This window comes from Bos taurus, chromosome 2 (genome assembly GCF_002263795.3).
Source record: "Bos taurus isolate L1 Dominette 01449 registration number 42190680 breed Hereford chromosome 2, ARS-UCD2.0, whole genome shotgun sequence".
NCBI classification, from domain to species: Eukaryota; Metazoa; Chordata; class Mammalia; order Artiodactyla; family Bovidae; genus Bos; species Bos taurus.
Window position 1 is genome coordinate 98,368,488 of NC_037329.1, and position 17,190 is coordinate 98,385,677.

Genomic DNA, 17,190 nt, shown 5'->3' on the forward strand with positions numbered 1-17,190 from the left:
TGTATACTTTATTAGGGTCTTTAACCATGTTGCTTTGCTATTAGTATTTCTTGGAAACTTTTCCAAAGAAACTTCTTTCTCTCAAATTCTTGACTTGCTAAATGCTTCTAGCAAAACAATCAAAGCCATCTTCCATCCACTTTTGTATAGAAACGTTCTAATTTTTCTATTAGAATATAAGTATGAAAAAACCGAGGAAAGAAGGCTGATTAAAATTTGGTAAGATTAAAAAAATGAGGAATTGAAAAAGGTGAGAGGTGGACCAAAATAAATATTGGAGGAAATGGGTTTATCTTCTGTTTTGCCACTCCCTTTCCTGGAGTAAGTGAAGATCACCTGTGTTCTTGCGTGCCTAGTCATGAAGCCTTTAGGTTTGCAACCTCCTGAAGTGAGAGGAAGTATGGGAAACTGCATTATCTATTTTTTTAGAATCAAAACTTAAATGCTATTTTTTCCACATTTTATTATAGAGTCCCTTTACACCATACAAAATATGTCACCTAAAGAATTTTTGCTCAGCATTATTTATTTGAGTCATGTACTCTGTTTCCCTTCCCTTTCGGGAATAATTAGCCAAGAGAAGGTTAAGCACTTTGGCAAAGAAAAATATTATTAAATTGAATTATTAAATATTATTAAATTCTTTTATAAAAAAGTTTTTTTTTTTTGATGTGGGCCATTTCAAGTCTTTATTGAATTTGTTACAAAACTGCTTCTGTTGCTTATGTTTTGTTTTTTTGGCCATGAGAATCTTAGCTCCCCAACAAAGGATCGAGCCCATACTCCCTGTGGGGCACCAGGGAAGTCCCCAGTTGACCATCTCGTGTTTCTTTTCCAGCGAGGGGCAGAAGTGCATGTAGTGCCTTGGAATCATGATTTCACCAAGATGGAGTATGATGGGCTTTTAATTGCTGGAGGACCTGGTAACCCAGCTCTTGCACAACCACTAATTCAGAATGTAAAAAAGGTATGGTGAACCTGGAGAGTGTGTGTCTGTGTGTGAACTGGAGGGAGTCTGTTCTGTAATATACTTTATTTATACAAAAATATTTTTAGTACTTCTGTTTGTGACTTTCGAGGTAATGTCAGCACAGCCAGGAGAGAGTTCTACAGGAGAAAGAGCAAAGACCTTCAGGCAGAGTAACTGAGATTGTGTCCTTGAGTGTTAATAGCTGGAGTCCGATTTCCAAATGTGTTGTCTGAACAATTGTAAGATGATAACTTGTGTTACTCACCATGACCTTGGGACCTATAAGACTTTCAAATTTCTAGAGAAATATTAAACTAGATTTAACTTAGTCTGGGTGTTAAGTACATTATATTGAATTTTAATGCTTGCAAATTGTCAATCCTGTCCTTAGTCATAATCTAACCTTTTATTCAATTACTATTTTCTTTACCTTGTAAATTAAGGGGCAAAAATGCTTCATTTTACTTCTTCAGAGGTTGTATATATTTTTATATTTTGGACCTGATCTTTTGGATTAATAAAGTTTTTTTCCTAATTTAGATCTTGGAGAGTGATCGCAAGGAACCATTGTTTGGAATCAGTACAGGAAATTTAATAACAGGATTGGCTGCTGGTGCCCAAGTCTACAAGATGTCCATGGCCAACAGGTAAGGCAGTTATGCTTCTGTTTACATGTCAGACTGGCTCTGAAATACTGTTAGTAACTAAACCAAAAAGGCTTAGAGAACTTACATGGCGTTTTCTTCAGAATAAATAGATAGCCACACTATTACATGGTTCACAGTTGTCTGACTACCTGCTACAATTTTTATCACATATTGGAAAGGCAGCCTTCTCTAACAATAACTTTGTCAAAATTTAAAGTTATTTTCTTTTCCTTGACTTAAATTGAAGTTATAATACTCAAATGATATTCCAAGGGAAAATGTTCGGATTTTAAGCTTGATTTCAGAGCACTGCTGCTGCTGACAATTTTATAAAACTAGTGTAACTCAAGAACCCAGCAACCTTCAGATCCTATTGGTTTTACTTCCTTACCCTAAATGATGTTAATTTATTCAACATGGAACTTTCCCTCCCAGTCCACCCTCCACATGAAGTATGATTCAAAATGATTCAGGACTGAGGAGTAACCTCTTTATTATCCCCTAAGTACTCTCTTTTGGCTTTAAAATTACTGCAGCAGCATTAAAAGAAATTGCTTATATTTGTCTGTCTCTAAGCTAGTAAGCATCGGAGAAGGCAATGGCACCCCACTCCAGTACTCTTGCCTGGAACATCTCATGGACAGAGGAGCCTGGTGGGTTGCAGTCCACTGGGTCGCTAAGAGTCGGACACGACTGAGCGACTTCACTTTCACTTCTCACTTTCATGCATTGGAGAAGGAAATGGCAACCCACTCCAGTGTTCTTGCCTGGAGAATCCCAGGGACGGGGGAGCCTGTTGGGCTGCCGTCTATGGGGTCGCACAGAGTCGGGCATGACTGAAGTGACTTAGCAGCAGTAGCAGCAGCAAGCTAGTAAGCATCTCTTAACTTTTTTGTTATGAGTGCAATTCCCCTTTTTTAAAACCGATCATATAAGTTTAATAGACCTGATATTTAGCACACAACAAAGCTTCCTGAATTGACTTTTTTTTTTTTGCTAAAATTATGGGATTAACAATCTGTGATTTTTCTCATGGAGTAATTTTTCACTAAGCAATTGAAACTTTTGAATTTTAATAGGCTTTTCTTACTCTCTATTTTACGTCTAATGCATTTATATTATTTTCTTTGCCTTTCCTTTTCTATATTATTTTTCACCTTTTCTATCCAGAGGGCAGAATCAACCTGTTTTGAATATCACAAATAGACAGGCTTTCATTACTGCTCAGAATCATGGCTATGCCCTGGACAGCACCCTTCCTGCTGGCTGGAAACCACTTTTTGTGAATGTTAATGATCAAACAAACGAGGTAAGTGAGTGAAGAGAAATACAGGAGTTTTAATACTCTGTTTCACAAATACCTTTCCCTTATTTATGTGGGCTTTTCTAGGGTATGTATGTGGAATAATTCTTGTTATAGATTATTTTCCATAGCCCTCTACTTTTTAAAAAAGTAATTTCTTTCTGTCTTATTCCCTTATCAGTTGACTCATTAAAGACCCACAATTTGAGTGGTTAATCAATGACTGTTTTACACATTCATTGCTAATGGGTGATTGGTAGAAGGAGATCTGTTTGGGACCAGTCTATGCAGGTCTCTGCAACTCAACACTGAAGTAGCCTTTGAGAAACCCTTGGAGAAGTAATTTAGGAGTTGGAAAAAAGAAGAGGATTTGAGTTGGTTCTGATCAGAGCCTAGAAGGGCCTGAAATGTTATAGAACAGGCTAGGTTTTTTTTTTTTTTTTTTAAATAGGGGAATTGGCCTATTTTTATTAGTACTGTTTATTTTTAGAACGTTCTTAAACTTTTAACTTAGTTTTGAAAATTTGAACTTCATTGTCCACTGATTCATACCTATTCCTGGTTGACACTCATTGTTACTGAATGAATTTCTTCCAATTTCTTATTCCTTTAGGGGATTATGCATGAGAGCAAACCCTTCTTTGGTGTGCAGTTCCACCCAGAAGTTGGCCCAGGGCCAACAGACACTGAGGTATGTCAGAAAGATGAGGTCTATTACATATTAAAATTCTTTAAAATCAGAAATATACTTATGTGAAAAACTGAGAAAACAAAATAAATACCTGGGTGGTGTTGGTACAAATCATTCTTCAAAAGAGTGCTTTGATAATGCCTGTGTTGTTTGAAAAATTTCCCCATGAATATCATGGAGGAAACTTCAATCTTTTTAAAAATTTGAAGTCGGAAAGCCCTTAAGAAACTGTGATTTTTATTTAAATGATTATCATTTTAATATATTTAGTTCTGAAATTTACAATTGTTGCACTATGCAAATGAATTCCCTCTTGCTCTCTGGTTCTCATAACTGAAATGAAATTTTAATCCCCCATCTGTAACTTCACGAAAATCCCTATGGCAACTGGTTGTATAGCCATAAAGGGAAAATAAACAGCAGCAGGAGCAAGAAGAAGAGCAGGGTTGTGGGGAGTGGGGAAGGTATGCTTGCACACACATATGAGTCAGATGGCTTAAGCAAAGAACCATAAGGAATGCCTAGAGGAGTTTTGTTTTAAATTTAATATTTTTACATATTTGTGTGAGTTTTTGGTTCAGTGTTCAAGAACATCTTTCCAAAAAGGGCTTGTGGAGATATTCAGAGAAGTCTGGGAAGTCTGAAGTGACTCTTCCTCTTGTACATGCTAGGGCCTGCAGTAGTGGTACTGACAATTCTTCCTTGTCAGCAGATGCTCTCAGAAAAGACAGCTAGGCAAAATGAAGAGAAGAGGAATTTTCCCTCTGTAGACTCTACTTCCTCATCCCCGAATTGCCCTTTTCAGATATTTGTATTTTTTTCTTGTTTCAGTATTATTAGGAAAGAACGGTTCTTAATAGCCAAAGTCAGTACAACATTATCCACACTCAAAAATAACATTAGTTGCATACATATACATCTATTGCCTAATGCGTGCTAAATACTTAACTTAAAATTTAGATTATTTGCCTATTATTTGCCTACTTCAGATTAGGAACACTGAAATTAAAATATGTGATATCTGGTCTCACTTAGTTCTTTTTTTCTGCCAAATAGTTGCAAAATGAATATATTTGTTGAAATTTGTCATGTCTAGTGCAACAGTGGAAATAAATTCATTGTAAAGCTTATGAATCTTAGAAATATTTGTATATGTAACACAATCTTTAGAGATATTTTTAGACCTGATAGATAATTTAAAAATCCAGTTATTTCTCACAGTAGGGTGCATAAGTAGTATAGCTTTTCTTTTTTTTTTTTTTTGCACAGCTAGAGTTTTATTTAGAAGAAGAAAATGCTTCATAATTAAGGGGCTGAAAATGACATTCTCAGAAGGCATTATCTGAAATGTTCATTGTCTGCTGAAAATGTTCTTTTAATAGAATTTGACATGAGCAGTTAGAAGTGTTTATTTGATCTAATTCTTATAGTAATAAATATTTAGTTTTGCTAGCTTTGGCAACCCCCACCCCCAAACAAATATTGATAGGAATACTTATCCTAAAAAGTTATTTGTTGCTTATCTAAAGTTCAAGTTGAACTGGACATACTGTATTTTAAGTGACAATTTTGTGAGTTTTGCAACTTCTAACTAGTTGGCTCTATTTTTTCTAGTATCTGTTTGATTCCTTTGTCTCACTGATAAAGAAGGAGAAAGGAACCACCATTACATCGGTACTACCAAAGCCAGGCCTAGTAGCATCTCGAGTTGAGGTCAGTATACGTGGGCTTCTTTTTGGTGTATGTATTTTGGATTTTCTCTATTGTGTGATGCCTTTATTAAGTGAATGAAGTAAACTGTTTTGATGTCTATGAAAGATGATTGGTGATATTGCAATCATCTGTCATTTTAACAGCTAACTATTTGGTCTATTCTACATGAGTCATTGGATGTTCACTGGAACCTTCATGTTGTGATTTAAAAATCATGTCTTTTAAAGTTCACCTCTTCTAGAACATTTTTAATAAAAATAATTTAATAAGGAGTAAGACTTAATTTAATTTCAAATTTGATGAATTGTCCATTACTCGATAAACCAGAGCCCGATGCGTGCTTGAGATACAGTTCAGACTACAGTCGTTATAATGATCACATTTTTTTAACTAGAAGATCTATTATTTAACATCATGAATGGAATAATATTATTTTACCTCCAAAGAGCAGATAGATAAGGATTAATATAGCCTAAGACTTGAATCCTTATTTGTTTGAATATGTATGTTAATATGAAAAGGTTTCACTCATTTCTTTCAAAGTTAAGGCATACTCACATCATTATTACATAAAATGTAGAAGGCTATAGATGTATTTTTAAGTATATATACATATATATATGTATATATGTGTATTATATATGCACACACACATATATGTATATATAGGTACATACACACATGTACATATATGTATATTTATTATATATGTGTGTATATATACACACACATATATGTAAAATCCTCTTATCATGAACAAAAATAATTGATTTATATGCTTACATAAAATGATAAGTTGAATTAGATAGTTTGTGTTAAAGATTTCTATGACAGCCTCTTTTACTGAGATGGAGAGATTGGAGGTAATCCAGCCACTCAGTGTGGAATCAAACTGTGGGTTCTCCATAGCTAACGAAGCCATCCACCATATAGTGTTTTTCTCATAATATCAGCTCATATTTTTCAGATGCCTTCCTTTTTTTAAATGGTGAGGTAAAGGGGAACTTGGGATTCTACATTGCATTACACACAGTAGGCACTCCATTAATACAAACTGTTTCCTAAGTCCTTGTTTCTTGCAGTGACCTAGAACATCTTCTATCCTCTGAATGGCTTGGCAGTTGTGGTTAAAAATAAGCAGTATTATTACTTGCTTGAAGTCATATGTATAACTTGTATGAATTTCAGTATGTAGCTAAAACATGATCTTTTTATTATTGTTTTTTCTGTAAATATTTCTGGATTGAACCACAAAGTAAGGCAAAATGTAAATATAAAGGTGTTCCTGTTTCCCCTTGTCTTCTGTGTTTTCGTTTGTTAGGAAAGGCTCACAGGCTTGTTTCCATTTATGCCCATTATTTGTCCAGCAGAAACCCACGGAATAATAATACATTTAGCCAAATAAATTTTAAGGAGATTATCTAAAAATTATATATATTATATTATTATAAACACATATAGATATACATTTCCATATATATGTAGTTATTTTTAGATGTTTATATATGTTTAAATAAGATGTAGACCTCTTCCAAAAATTTTTTGCTTAAGTGAAAGAAGCTTCATGATCTTTGGAAATTGCTTTTTGAGATGTTTAAATTATTGATCTTTTTACTCATGTATATTTCAAAACATTGTACTTTAAATCCCCACATAAAGCCAGACAATATAGGTTATTTACCATACTTAAAAATGACTTATTTTCCCATATTAGTAATAAAAGTGATGTCATTTTTTTATTGCTTACAGGTTTCCAAAGTCCTTATCCTAGGATCAGGAGGTCTGTCCATTGGTCAGGCAGGTGAATTTGATTACTCGGGATCGCAAGCTGTAAAAGCCATGAAGGTGAGAGACCATGATCTTTCCTGGAATTAATATACTCCCTTTAATGAGTCTAATTAGTATTTTATAATTTAGATTTATGACACTATCTCTTTTCAAAGTCACTATAATTAATTTCCTTCACTATTCCTTACACATCTTATATAAAAGGAAGTTTGATCACAGACAAGAGTTTTAACTTTCTCAACTGGGCACACCTGCAAATTAAGAAGATTGGATTAATCTCCAAAATTATCTAAGATATCCCTATTTAAACTAAAAACATATAAGTCTACACTATAGATAGTACTTGTTAAGGCAGTGAGCTTTTAAAGCATATTTGTCTTTTGTGTGAAAGAGAACTTGGACATACCTGGTGCTGTAAAGTACTTTGAATGTTCTAAGGGATACTTCAGGCTTCTCTTTGGTTGAAATGGGGAAGATCCAACCAGAGGAGTAAAGGCAACAATGACTTTTGTCCAATCTTTAGAAGTTATTGTGGGCCACCTAATTTCACTATCTGTGACTTGGACTGGATGACCTACCAGGATAGTATAACTGGATTTTCGAGTGGAATAGAGGGTTTAATAACTAAGTTGCTAAGAATATCCTCCCTGTTTCCTCAGTCTCTGGACATCTTCCCCATCTTTATCATAGTAAAATAAACCTGTATAAAACTCACTGTACATGTGTGCTATTTCTGTTGAAAAACTAACTTGCCTTCTCTTTGGTGTCCTTATTTCCAGAATAGTCCACATTTTAGTGTTAATCAGGCCATCCAAAGGCAATGTGTGCTCTCTGTGACCTTGCCACAGGTTTTGTGGTGTTAAGACACTCTTACAAAGAGACCTGGCTCGGAAAGAGCTACATAGGGAAGGCAGCAAGAGGCCAACCAATATGAAAGATGGCCAAATTTTTCCTTTTTCTCTTTATTTTATTCAGTATTCTATATACAGAGATTTTTCTCCTGACAGATGTCTGTTGAAAATAGACACAGCCCCCTGCCCCAATTACTTTACCCTTCTTTCCATTTGTTTTTATTTTTAATACTCTTCTCCATACACCCATGTGTGTTCACCCACATGCACACAGGCTTTTTTGTACATTTTCTTTTTTTTTTTAAAACATGATTAAACAGGTTTCTTTATTTCTTTCTTTTTTCTTTTTTTTTTATTTTTAAACTTTACAATATTGTATTGGTTTTGCCAAATATCGAAATGAATCCGCCACAGGTATACATGTGTTCCCCATCCTGAACCCTCTTCCCTCCTCCCTCCCCATACTATCCCTCTGGGTCGTCCCAGTGCACCAGCCCCAAGCATCCAGTATCGTGCATCGAACCTGGACTGGCGACTCATTTCATATATGATATTATAGGCATTTCAATGCCATTCTCCCAAATCATCCCACCCTCTCCCTCTCCCACAGAGTCCAAAAGACTGTTCTATACATCAGTGTCTCTTTCAAAGTGTGCTTTATTTCACAGTTCAGTTCAGTTGCTCAGTCGTGTCCCACTCTTTGCGACCTCAAGGACTGCAGCATGCCAGGCTTCCCTGTCCTTCACTATCTTCCAGAGTTTGCTCAAATCCATGTCCATTGAGTTGGTAATGCTATCCAACCATCTCATCCTCTATTTCACTGTATTGAGGTTAAACTTATCTTTCAATAGATAATTAGTGGGTGTCCAATGGTTAAGATTGGTTAGAACACAATTTAAATGTGTTCAGAGTTTAGAACACATTAAACTAGCCTGCAATTTCTTTATCCTATTTGGTAGTTTTATTATGAACTAATATTTTCATAAGTTGTATTAGTATTTTTTATATGCATTACATCCAAAAGGTGAAGTTATACATTTTAGATGAAGAATAAGAATTAAAGAACATCACAAGTTTTAAGGCACTATTTGAATTTAAGGTAGCATGAAATATATCTCATTTTTCATCCAGACCCTCCCCCTAAGGATATGTAGGGCTTTCAAGGATGATTTCTATACTTTCATTTGAATATTTTGTTGACTTTTTAGAAGAGTTCAAAATTGACATGTTGATGGGTAAAAAAAAAGAACCATCTGGCCATATTTCATAATAATTATTTTACTAACTGTCACCCTTATCCTGGTTTATAAAGTTATTATCCTTAGTACCCTACATGAAGAATTATTTTAGGGGTCTCTCCAGATGTCAGGAATGAGATAGGGCTATGAATATCTTCACACACACATATACACACAAATTTTTATTTTTTCTTTTTTTTTGCCATATGGTCATTTTCTTTTTATATTATATGTATAAACAGTTGTATAACGCTCTTTGTCAAAACACTACAGCAGGCATGAAAATCTAAGGAAAATGGAAACCAGCAGAAGGCTCTCAGTGCTTCCAGCTAGATGGGAATACATTATCTTGCATTTAAAGCACATGCTCAATGTTATTTTTCAAGAAACGTTAGAAAAGGAAGCAGTTTTGATGTTGTCTTTTTTTCCATTTTATATTTTACTCATTCAGAAAAATTCAGAATATTTTATTCTTTTAGGGTCAATTGAGCCGTAAAGTTGCGTAGTATTTGCGGACCTCTGGTCAAATTCTATAGAAAACATCTCCAGCTTTGCTTGATACAGGTAGTGACAAGGAATTTAGAATGATTGTCATGAAGTAGCAGTTCTTTTTAGATAGTTTTATTTTCAAGAAATTTTCTTTCTTCCTCTCACCAAATGTTTGTCATCTTTTAACTTCCATTCACAATGGTCCTGTTACTGATCTCTGCAGCCCATGGAATAACCTAAAATTTTGTTACCCAATAATACTCTTCATTTGAATTATGACTATTCTCTTTAGATCACGTGTTAAGATTCTAGATCCTTTTGTTTCTTTCAGGAAGAAAATGTCAAAACTGTCCTGATGAACCCAAATATTGCATCGGTGCAAACCAATGAAGTGGGCTTAAAGCAAGCAGATACTGTCTACTTTCTTCCCATCACCCCTCAGTTTGTCACAGAGGTCATCAAAGCGGAACGGCCAGATGGGTTAATTCTAGGCATGGGTGGCCAGACAGCTCTGAATTGTGGTGAGTTCTTTTATTTGCAGAGTTTTGCTTTATGTACCTATATATAACAATTTATTTTAATTTATTTAACATTTGTGCTCTGTGTGTTCATAAAAGCTTTCCTCCGTGTGAGGAAGCTTAGCAAACAGCCACCTGATAATGTCACATGATGATAATTACCAGTTTATTCCCCAGAACAGCTGGGGCACAAAAGGGAAACCTTTTGCTTTAATGCTTTGCGGTGGTTAAGTAGGTTTTTTTGAGTCCCCTCCTCTGTCCCATGATACTGCTTTTCTCTGCTTCCAGTGAAACTCTGAGAACTATTATGAATGAAAAATGAAAATTAACATTGATTAAGTGCTCTGTGCTCTTATGTGTTACATATATTTTCATGGTCACATAGATGAGTCTCTCTATCATCCCTTCACACAACTGCTGAGTCCAAGCTCTGTCCTATTTAAAATGTTTTAAACCTTTAGAAATAGATCATTATTGAGAATCCCATGGCTAGTTCCAGGAAGCAATTGGTGATGTAATGTGTATATCAACTGTAAAAAGCAGCCAAAACTAGACGTCAAGTTAGTAGGAACACAAACAATTTTGATACTTTTTAGCCCAGATAGATACCTACATCAGTGGGATTATTTAAATAAGAGAAGTTCATTATAGAAATAGACTTTCCTTAGAAGGAAAGGAAATATACTAAAATCTTAAGCCTTACAGTAATCCTATGATTTTTATTAATTAGAATAATAATTTTTATTCTGAGAATAAAAGTGAACATACATGTAATAGTAACACCAACAAAGTGCATGTGTGTGCTAAGTAGCTTCAGTCATGTCCGACTCTTTGCGACCCTATAGACTGTAGCCCTCCAGGCTCCTCTGTCCATGGGATTCTGCGGGCAAGAATACTGGGGTGGGTTGCCAAACCCTCCTCAAAAGGATCTTCCTAATCCAGGGATCGAATCCACATGTCTTAAACCTCCTGCATTGGCAGGTAGGCCCTTTACCACTAGTGCCACCTGAAAAGCCCAGTACCAACAAAAACTTTTTGGAAAAAAAAATTCTGAAGATATTTTAGCATCAACAAAATATGTTGCTAAAATGTCTTCAGAATTTTTCTTTCAAAACTTTTCTTTACCCTAAGTATAATTCTTTTGTGGCCAATGGGAGCTTTTTGTAGTTAAGATTTTTTTTAAAAAAGTTGCGTTCAGATATCTGTTATAGAGAACATAAGATATTTTAAAAACAGATTTATTTTGCTTATTTATTATTGTTATGTATTGATTTATTTATTTTGTTGTTCTGTAGGAGTGGAATTATTCAGGAGAGGTGTGCTCAAGGAATATGGTGTGAAAGTCCTGGGAACTTCAGTTGAATCTATTATGGCCACAGAAGATAGACAGCTGTTCTCAGACAAACTAAATGAAATTAATGAAAAAATTGCTCCAAGCTTTGCAGTGGAATCGGTAAGAAATCTTTGTTCTAGAGAAGCAGGGCCATTATGTGTCTTGCATTTAGAGAGAATGATTTGTCATGCTGAAAAATAATAAAGTGTTTTATTTGCATATATTTTCTTCCAGAAGTGTGTTAGTACTTCAAGGACACTGTGTATTAATTGCAACATTCAATACTGAAACATTAGGGATGCATATTAATATTTTATTTTATGAAAAGGGAAGCATAAAGCCACAGGTGATGTGGTTTATCAATGGCTGAAGTGCCCTGAGTATCAGATCTCCTGAATCAAAACAAAGAAGCATATCAACTTGCAATGCCAAAGTAATTTTTACCTTCTTCCTGGGATTAGTCACACATTTTGTGAGAATGTCCTACAAATGGGAAATGATTGATTTTAAAGTTTTTGTTAGAATGTAATAAACATTTTACAATAAAATCATCTTACAAAAAAGGCCATTGGATCTAATCAGTAATATTTATAATTGAGAAACCTGTGACTTAGTTGTTTAAAGAGGAAAGTTTGTTCTGCATTTCTCTTAATCACGTTCTATAGTGTCCTGTACCTCTTGATAGGCTTTTACCGGATACCAGGAAAAAGTCAGACTTTCTGTGTATCTGTTTTTGTCTGTGACTTTATTCCTGATTTCAGGCATACAGTCAGTGAAATGGGGGTAGTGGAAGCAGTTTCTGATGCAACTTCCCCATTGTAGAAACAGGCAAATCTTCTGGGATAAGGCAGATACTGCTGGGACAACTAAAAATGGGCTATGTGTGTTTTCAGAAAAGAGCATTATCAAGTACATAGCATGTTGCAAAGCTGTCAATCAGGAGTAGTCCCAGGATAGCTCTGCTGAACATTTGGAAAGCTCTTGCTATACATTTATTCTTTCATTGCCCGATTTAATTATGTCCTTGCTTCCTTAGGATGAGAAACAGGCATATGGGAAAGGTGTAATTACACTCCCATTGGTAGTGTAATAATATTCCATGACAGAAAAATATAGCCACCATATGTTGTATTCTGTAAGTTAAAAAACAAAAAAAATTCCAAGCTTCTGGGACCACTCTCTGACTGAACTTGGAAAATGAAAACTCTCATTCTAGATAGCATTCCAGTTAGATTCTGTAGTAGAAAACCTTGTTTTGTTACGAGATGAAGACTTTTACACTGAATGTAAAATTTCAATACGGCCCTCATTCTCAAATGAATGACAATTATTTTGCCTTTGGTCATTATTTCTATTTTTTAACAATTTATCATTAATATTTTTATTAAATTTTAATAAAATTTACCCCAAAGGGATTAGAAAAGAGCCTTCACTGTACATTAAAAAATCCTAAAATTTAACTTAAAATCCTTAAAATAATACTTCTTTCTCAGAAGGCAATGAGGGAATAATTGAACATAGTCTTTTCCCCCAAATAAACTGTCACACTTGAATCACCAGACTCTCTTGGTTGGTATTCTCTGCTAGTGTGGTCAGCATTTACAGCTTTGAGTCCATGTTCTTGTTGACAGATTGAGGATGCACTGAAGGCAGCAGACAACATTGGCTACCCGGTGATGATCCGTTCTGCTTACGCCCTGGGCGGGTTAGGCTCAGGCCTCTGTCCTAATAGGGAGACTTTAATGGACCTCAGCACAAAGGTATGTGTTTTTGCAGACCAAATTCTTAATAAGAAAACTCCCTGATGTACTCTTTCAATTAAAGAAAGTTACACAGATTAAAAAAAAAATGACCTTTTCTCTGTTTATAAATCACTGCCACATCTCTAAATTGTTGTCCAAGATATGACACTTTTGAAATGGAAGTGCAGTGCAGCTATCTTCACTGTACTGTCTACTGATTTCATTGTTGGGCAGCCAATCCAATTCTATCTCCCTCTGCTTCAAAATCTGCTCCAAAACACATATGATGTTAAACTTATTTTAGTGGCTTAAAAAAAAACACCCAGAATATAATATTCCATTTTGCTGTTATGTTTTGAAACAATATGACATGGATGGTGTCCAGTAAGGAAAATATAACATATTGAGCAGCTTAGCTTTACCTCAAATTTAGGTGTCTAAAATAAATACAGTATAAACCTCATAGTATCATGAATGAGTGGTTTCTCTTGCCAACTGCCACACACACATATAAGCAAAAGTGAGATTTGAGTGCTTACAATTTACTTTTCAGCAAAATCACTCTAATGGATTTCTGAATACTTCTTTTCTTAAGTATTAAAGGGAAAATCTTGAGAAAATTCAGATATGCTCCAAAAAATAGATATTAACACAGAAACCATGCTCCATGAGAGCAGTGACTTTTGTTCACATTTAATGGATGTGTTTGTGCCCAAGAGGCTCATATAACTTTCCATGGGGCAGTTATGGATACAAAGCTGACAGAATTATTGTGATGGCTATTTTGGGGGGTGTTGAGTAAATATCAAGCAGAGTTTATACCTTTATCATTACTTTTGAGAGTGAAACAGAAAAGATGATGTCCTTGAATTGTTGTAAGATTTTGAGAATAGATAAATAAAGTTAAATGTACTTAAATAACTGCAGGGCTTCCTTGGTGGTTCAGTGATAAAGAATCCACCTGCCAAACAGGAGACATGGGTTTGATCTTTGGGTTAGGAAGATCCTCTGGAGAAGGAAATGGAAACCCATTCCAGTATTCCTACCTGGGAAATGCTATGGACAGAGGACCCTGGCAGGCTGCAGTCTATGGGGTTGCAAAAGAGTCAAATTTGGGCTTAGCAACTAAACAACAACAAATAACTGCAATGGCAAATTTACATGTCCAAAACATGGACTGAGTTTTTCTAAAGTTGCCAAAACAAACCTCCACAAAGAGAAACATTTCTAATATAAATGTTTCTTGTTTCCATTCTGGACTTTTGAATCATGTATTTAAAGAAAAGATGCTTATGGAGGTATACATTTTTTTCCTCTAGCACATTAGATATTCCTAATGTTTTTAATATTAACAACCTCATTATTACTGTCAATCATGACAATGCATATTTATTCTCAATTAAAAATATTTTTTTACAGTATAAAAGCACTCTGAATATTCAGTCGTCCAAAATATTTACAATGAAGATTAACTTTGGAATGGGATACTTTAAATTATTTATACAGCTAGCTTTTCCTGTGAGAAAAATGATGTATATTGTTATATTCTAAGCAAAAGAATCTGCCTGCAGTGCAGGAGATCTGGGCTCAATCCCTGAATTTGGAAAATCTCCTGGAGAAGGGAATGGCAACCCACCCATATATTCTTGCCTGGAGATCCCATGGACAGAGAAGCCTGGTAGGCTATAGTCCATGGGTTCACAAAGAGTGGGAAACAACTGAGCTACCAACACTCACTTTCAAGCTACCCCTTACTCTCTTGAGATTATATTTAGCATCATTAGAAACTACATTAACCTGATGTAGGTCCCTAAATTATCTTTGTATAAAATCTGAGACTTGAAAGAAAAAGTAGCTGAGGCAACAATGGAAGCTCATCTTAACTGTCCTTGTGTCCAGTCTGTTGCATTAGAATGCAAAAGGCTTCCCCCATTCATCTCCTTTGTTTCTGAGATTTCTTCTATTAGCAGGTAATCCAAATCATAAATTAATCATTATTAAGTTGTTCACACTGGCTACAGAGTTTCTTAACCACTTTGAAAACCTCATCATGGGTAGCTGTGAGGCCAAAAGTGTTACGTTTTCAAGTGCACATGCTGGAGCATGTAGTGTTGACTGAGGTTAAAAAAAACAGTGTTGAGGCACATCACAGAATAACTTACATTGAGTTATTATTTCATTATGGTACCTGCTAATAATTTGAAAAAAATCAGACTACGTTGTCCAGTTGCTTTCATTGCCATCACAAATCAAATCTATTATGAGACAAAGGGACATTTCTTCCTTGGATTTTTCAGCAACTAAATGTCCTAAGGTTAGAGACCACCTCTTTCAGATTTTGGGTTCAGCATTCTACTCAGCAATGGGTACAGAGTAAATAAGGAACGATAATTATACTAATTCATATCTGTTTAATCAAGCATGCATGATCTATGACTCAATATTTAAGCACTTAGGCAGTGATTACCCATAATAATAGCTGCATATGATTCTTCTAATTCCCAAGTTTCATATGCCATCTTGGCTAACTGTTTACAACCATCATCATCTCCTTTCTTCCCCTCATCAACATCAAGTGACTTTTATTGTGTATGTTCTTTACAAAGCATCCTCAGCTATTTTAGAGAAAGAGTCTTTAGACTTATTTTTCCATATTTATTTGCACTTATCACATTTTCTGGTTTCACAGAAGCCTAGCTACTGAAATAATTTCATTTTCCTTTGCCTGATTGCTCAATTATTTTCCCTTTTGCCTAAATTAGTTTGATTTAATGTCATATCAGCACTTTGAATGGCAAGCCTCAATAATATAAATCAAGCATATTCACTGCAGGATGCTATTCCTAGTACCTCACTGATTTTCTGACACATGGTGCCTTCTGGAGCATAGAAAAGGATGGGGACTAGGCTTGAGACTTCAGTGGGACCAGGGTTTAGGCTGGGGCACTTTGCCAAATACATTAAACCTAGTTCCTTTCTTATTCTTCGGTTTCTTTTTTCACCAATTTCCAGGCTTTTGCTATGACCAACCAGATTCTGGTGGAGAAGTCAGTGACAGGTTGGAAAGAGATAGAATATGAAGTGGTCCGAGATGCTAATGACAATTGTGTCACTGTCTGTAACATGGAAAATGTTGATGCCATGGGTGTTCATACAGGTAGGCAAGGAATCTTCAAGCATTATGGTAATGCCTTCAACTCATGTATCTGATGGCTCAAAGCACTTGTTATTAAGTTCCTTTCTTTAAATTAGTATTCTTAGCGGGCACAATAGTGATACAATTGTATACATACATATTTCACAGGATTCAAAATACTCCCATATTTAATTTAATCTTCACAAAAACTCTCTGAAGTAGGGGATGTATTATTATCTTGATTTCACTTGAGGAAGGGGTCAAACATAAGCAATATAGTGAAGATGGAATATGTAAGACTTGATGTTGAGAAGTAGGGCATGAGATTAAGAAGGCTTAAAGCAGACTGAGTTTTAGTCACCAGGTGAATAAGAAAATAGCCACAGTAAATAGAAATAGATGAAATAAATAGGTTTCTCAGCAAGTGAAGCTAGTTAGACAAGAGGGCAAAGATGATGACTTAGGATTTAGAAATGCTAAATTTGAAGGGTGGGTGGAAATCTCTAAAAGAGGTTTGAGAATATGGAGTTGTAATTCAAGAAAAAGGATAAAAATAAAGAAGTTAATGCAAGGTTATTGGAAGTCTTGGTATAAAGGAAATAGTGGAAACTGGAAGCATAGACTGAGTATTCAAGACCATAGATGTAGAAAGAAAACTAGAGTCAATGATCAAACCCTGGGAAACAGATTTATAGGTGGAAGAAAAATAAAGGATTGGTGTTGAAGAAAAAGAAGGGAGTGATAGTTACCAAGTAAGCCAATGTAGGCACA

At 35.1% G+C, this 17,190-nt stretch overlaps 1 protein-coding gene across 3 annotated transcripts in view; it reads left to right on the forward strand.

The window, feature by feature from the left end:
* CPS1 (carbamoyl-phosphate synthase 1) overlaps window positions 1–17,190 on the forward strand; it is a 193,904-nt gene that overhangs the window by 94,711 nt on the left and 82,003 nt on the right. For all 3 annotated transcript variants that reach the window (XM_015458817.3, XM_010802252.4, NM_001192258.1), the window contains 10 exons: window positions 839–967; window positions 1,511–1,617; window positions 2,788–2,926; window positions 3,534–3,611; window positions 5,226–5,324; window positions 7,074–7,169; window positions 10,022–10,211; window positions 11,504–11,661; window positions 13,173–13,301; window positions 16,296–16,440. In XM_015458817.3, the coding sequence (XP_015314303.1) occupies window positions 839–967; window positions 1,511–1,617; window positions 2,788–2,926; window positions 3,534–3,611; window positions 5,226–5,324; window positions 7,074–7,169; window positions 10,022–10,211; window positions 11,504–11,661; window positions 13,173–13,301; window positions 16,296–16,440 (1,270 nt within the window). The remainder of the gene's footprint in view (window positions 1–838; window positions 968–1,510; window positions 1,618–2,787; window positions 2,927–3,533; window positions 3,612–5,225; window positions 5,325–7,073; window positions 7,170–10,021; window positions 10,212–11,503; window positions 11,662–13,172; window positions 13,302–16,295; window positions 16,441–17,190) is intronic.